This window comes from Phaseolus vulgaris, chromosome 1, assembly GCF_000499845.2.
Source record: "Phaseolus vulgaris cultivar G19833 chromosome 1, P. vulgaris v2.0, whole genome shotgun sequence".
In the NCBI taxonomy this organism is placed as follows: domain Eukaryota; kingdom Viridiplantae; phylum Streptophyta; class Magnoliopsida; order Fabales; family Fabaceae; genus Phaseolus; species Phaseolus vulgaris.
This window is the reverse complement of record NC_023759.2, coordinates 15,963,087-15,967,790: the sequence shown is the minus strand read 5'-3', so window position 1 is coordinate 15,967,790 and position 4,704 is coordinate 15,963,087. Positions and strand designations below refer to the sequence as shown.

Genomic DNA, 4,704 nt, shown 5'->3' with positions numbered 1-4,704 from the left:
ACCAAGTTAAACTTAGAATCCGTTTGCTTTAAGATGTTATCCGCGGGAAGCAAGAACAATTTTTGGTCTCAACTATAAATTTGGATAATAAATTATCAATAAAATATAAATATTCATTTTTTGAATGCGTAAATTGAAAATTAATATTATTAATTTTTAAACATATGTGCAAGTAAAGTTATTTTTCATTTTTTAGAGTTGCTAAACATATTGGATTCGGAGATTCTATGAAATTGCATCCACAATTTTCTTAAGCAAAATACCCATTAGGAATTAAGAGCATGAGATGTACTAAATACAAGTGAATGCGACCAAAATCACACAGAACAAACATTACGAAGACTACTGAAATTAAGCAGTAACAAAAGACATAATTCCTATAGTTTTATATCTCCTTTTCCAATTCGGAACAAGTTTTTGGTACACAGTACCGAAGATGAAAAACTTTGAAGGGAAATTAGTACATGAAGGAGCAAAAGAAAAAAAGGGTAATCGTAAACATACTGACGGAGATTTGTGGTGTCTATATAAGGTGAAATTGGAATGATCAGTTGATGTGTACGTGAATGCCTATTGCTACAATCAAGATGGTAAGTATGCAGAAAAATATGATGGCATGAACCAAAATTGCAATCCCACTAGTGCTCATGTTGCCAAACTCAACAACCCTAAACCTTGCTGGAAATTGGAACAACAAACCAGGAGACAAGAGTATGAACAAAGCCACTGCCACAATAACTGGTCCCCAATCAGCACCCATTTCCCTTTACTCTTCACTCTTCACTTCTCAGTTTCTGGTTATGCTTCAGTGTTCTTGCTTGAGTGAGAAAATAAGCCAAATATGGATCATGTGGTCAAGTGGGGGGCTTTCTCAATAAGTAGAACACTTCCTTGGTGGTTAAGGAGAAGGGGATGCCAAACTTGGAGAGAAAAAAAGACAAGGGCTAAGGAGAGAAGAAAGGTATGTTAATTGTTGTGGCCAGTGGGGTTTGCTTTATGTGCCAGCCAATACCTTTATTTTTCCTCATAAGCTTGTGATAATGTTTCATCTCAGAGTGTCTTTTTCTCTTATTGCTTTACTATTTCACTAAAGTGGGTGTGATTTATTTATTAAACTATGTTGATTTTTTAAAAAAAGGAAAGAAACGCGTGTGAAAAGATTGAGTTGTTGCATGAGACGACACTCTGGGAGCTTCCTTAGTTTATGTGTGCAAAGCCAAAGCTTACACATGAATCTTAAAAAAAAGGAATGCATGCTCATAAAAGGAGAAATCAAAGGAAGTCTTGGTCAGATATGACATCACATATTATATAAAATATTTATTATTTATTTAGGGATTAAAACTAAGACCAATGTATTTTTTTTTAAATCTGACACAAAATGTAAAACTTACAAAAGATTAAGGAATTAAATATGAAATAATGCAAATATACCTACAATTTATACAATATAAACTATTTTATTTATCTCTTTTAATCATTATGTGGGACCATGAGAAATAGTTTGTTCCCAATAAGATAGGCCTAGCTAGTCTCCATCTCTCCCTCTATTTTTCCCATTTACAGACTCATGGAATAAATCTGAACAGAAATCATTGGAAGATTCAAGGAGGAATTTGGAAGATTCGTGGGTGGAATACTTAGATGATCGATATTATAGAGAGAGAGAGAGAACACAGAGAAAAAAGTGAAAGCAGATGAACTCTTTGCACGTATATATAGGCACGTTACAATTTAATCATGGCGTTTTGAAGATATGGTTAAATTAATGTTTTCCTACAAGTTACCTGTAATGTTATGCCATGTACATGTTTCCACTCTAGGAATGGGATCTTATTCTCTCCATGCGTCTCTCTATAGTTTAAAGCTAAAACATATTTTTGTTCTTTTATACTTAAAAGTTAGTTGTTAATTATTTTCCTAATACTTTCGGGGTGTATTCTGTGGTTTTGATTGCAAATTTTGAAATTTGGTATGCGCGCTAGTCGAAAATAAGAACAAAAACGAGTTAAATATTAACTTTTTTTTCATGGTTCCTCGAAAATCTTTAAATTTGTAATTCAGAAATGAAAGAATATTCTCTGTTTTATTCAATCTGTCCCTCATCTATAGCAATGATACATATATATAACCATAGCATTAGAACCGTACAGATTCTTTTTCTCACATAACATCTGTAATTAAGACTAATTATAGACCCATTAATAGTGATTATATTCTTATAATTAAGTCTAATTATAGACTCATTAATAGTGATTATATTCCTGTAATTAAGTCTAATTAAGTCTAATAATGATTTTGTCCGGTAATATCCCCTCAAGTTGGAGCATGTAAGTCTTGAATGTCAACTTGACCAAGATGGCTCCAAACTTTTTAGCACTGAGAGCTTTGGTGAAAAGGTTAGCTAGTTGTGTATGTGTGGGCACATAGGATGGAAGAAGGCGCTTGTGAATGATTTCATCTCGAACAAAGTGGCAGTCAACTTCAATGTGTTTGGTGCGTTCGTGGAAGACCAGGTTTTTAGCAATGTGAAGTGCTGCTTGACTATCACAATAAAGACGAATTGGGTCAGGATGAGGAACATGTAGAGAAGCGAGAATGTCTTTAATCCACTTTAATTCTCGGGTGGTCTTAGCCATTGATCGATATTCAGCCTCAGCAGAGGAGGCAGAAACCGTTTGTTGTTTCTAGGTTTTCCAAGAGATTGGGGAAGTGCCGAGTTGAATAAACCATCCGGTGAGAGATTTCCGTGTCAGTGGACAACTTGCCCAATCAGAATCACACCACCCAAAGAGTTGTAAGTTGTTCTCTCGAGGTAGGAGTATTCCTTGTCCAGGATGCCCCTTTAAATATCGAACAACACGAATAGCAGCTTGCCAATGCTCGGAGCGTGGATTTTGCATAAATTGAGATAAAGCTTGGACACTGTAGGCAAGGTCAGGTCGAGTGAAACACAGATAAATTAACCTCCCAACAAGTCTACGATAAGTAGCCGGGTCAGAAAGAAAAGAACCAGTAGCGGAGCTCAATTTGTGATTTTCTTCACATGGTGTAGTGGCGGGCTTCGCACCCAACAATCCGACTTCAGTAATGATATTTAAGGCATATTTCCTCTGACAAAGGAAGATTCCGTTGGGGGAGCGAGCAACTTCAACCCCCAGGAAGTACTTGAGGCGGCCTAAATCTTTCATATGAAAGCATTGATTTAAGTAGCCTTTAAAACATTGGATGGCAGTACCATTATTCCCTGCAATCACAAGATCATCAACGTAGACTAGCACAACCAACTGTATGTCATTATTATTGAGAGTAAACAGGGAATGATCCTTCGGGGATTGTTGGAAGCCGTAACGAGTGAGAGAAGAAGATAGTTTAGCAAACCAACACCTGGGGGCCTGTCGGAGGCCATATAGAGACTTTTGAAGCTTGCACACTGCCCCTGGTTGAGATTCTTGGAAGCTAGGAGGGAGTTTCATATAAACCTCATCATCAAGATCACCATGGAGAAACGCATTGTGAACGTCCATCTGATGAAGCTCCCAATCTTTTGCGGCTGCTACTGCTAGAGTTGTGCGAATGGTTACCGTCTTTACGACAGGAGAAAACGTCTCGTTGTAATCCAAACCCTCCACTTGATGATTGCCAAGAATTACCAATCGATCCTTGAATCTTTCAATTGTTCCATCCGAGTTGTATTTGATTTTGTAGATCCATTTACACCCAAGTGCCTTCTTTCCAGGAGGGAGAGCGGTGAGTTTCCAGGTGTCATTGAGTTCGAGAGCATGAATCTCCTGTGCCATAGCATCACGCCACCGGGGTTCTCGGACCGCTTGAGAAAAGAACAGGGGTTCCTGCTCGGTGTGTAAAGAGGCAAGAAAACTTTGATGATGGTTAGAAAAGGAATCACAATTCACAAAATCATGTATAGGATACGAAACACCTGAGGATTCTGTTGAAGGAGGTGACGGAACAGAGGGGCTTGACGGTATCGTGGTGGCTGCGACAAAATCGTGTAACCGTACGGAAGGCAGCTTCGCGCGATGCCCTCACCCAAGGGGAACCGCGGCCGTCAACGGTGGTGAAGAAACCGACGGCGCCGTCTCCGTCGGACGCGGCGGTGGATCCGCGGGTAGCGTCGAGGCTTCTATACACGGATCGGAGTCGTTGATAGTGTGGTCGAAGTCATCTGTGAGGGTAGCATCCTCCTTGGCTGGGATGGGAGATGCAATGGGTTGGTTGACGATGCATTCATCTAGGTTTGAGGAAGCAACTTCATGAAGAAAATGTGGGTCCGTTCCAGTTTCTAAAGAGTTGGCAATAATTGGGTTTTGCAATGGTGGTGCAGTGTCCATCTTTTTGGCTTCAAAATATGGAAATTTATTTTCGAAAAAATGTACATCACGAGAGACAAAGAAAGTTTCTGTTTCCAAATCAAATAATTTCCATCCTTTTTTTGCCATATGGATACCCGACAAACACACATTTTCGGCTACGACTATCAAATTTATCCCGCTGTCTATTTTGATTATGAGCATAACATAATGAACCAAATACTCGTAAGTGCGCGTAGCTGGGTACACATCCATGGATCACTTCATAAGGGGTTTTTCCTTTTAGAATGGAGGATGGTGTGAGATTGATTAAGTAGCCTGCAGTCAAAACGCATTCCCCCCAAAATTTAATGGGAAGATTGCCTTGAAACCG

The 4,704-nt window shown here is 38.9% G+C and overlaps 1 protein-coding gene across 1 annotated transcript; it reads right to left on the bottom strand.

Annotated features, from left to right (window-relative positions):
* Window positions 1-351: 351 nt before the first annotated feature.
* On the bottom strand, window positions 352-995 carry LOC137813676 (uncharacterized). Its single transcript, XM_068616056.1, has one exon. The coding sequence runs from the start codon at window positions 758-760 to the stop codon at window positions 548-550; it is 213 nt and encodes a 70-aa protein (XP_068472157.1). The 5' UTR covers window positions 761-995; the 3' UTR covers window positions 352-547.
* Window positions 996-4,704: the final 3,709 nt, after the last annotated feature.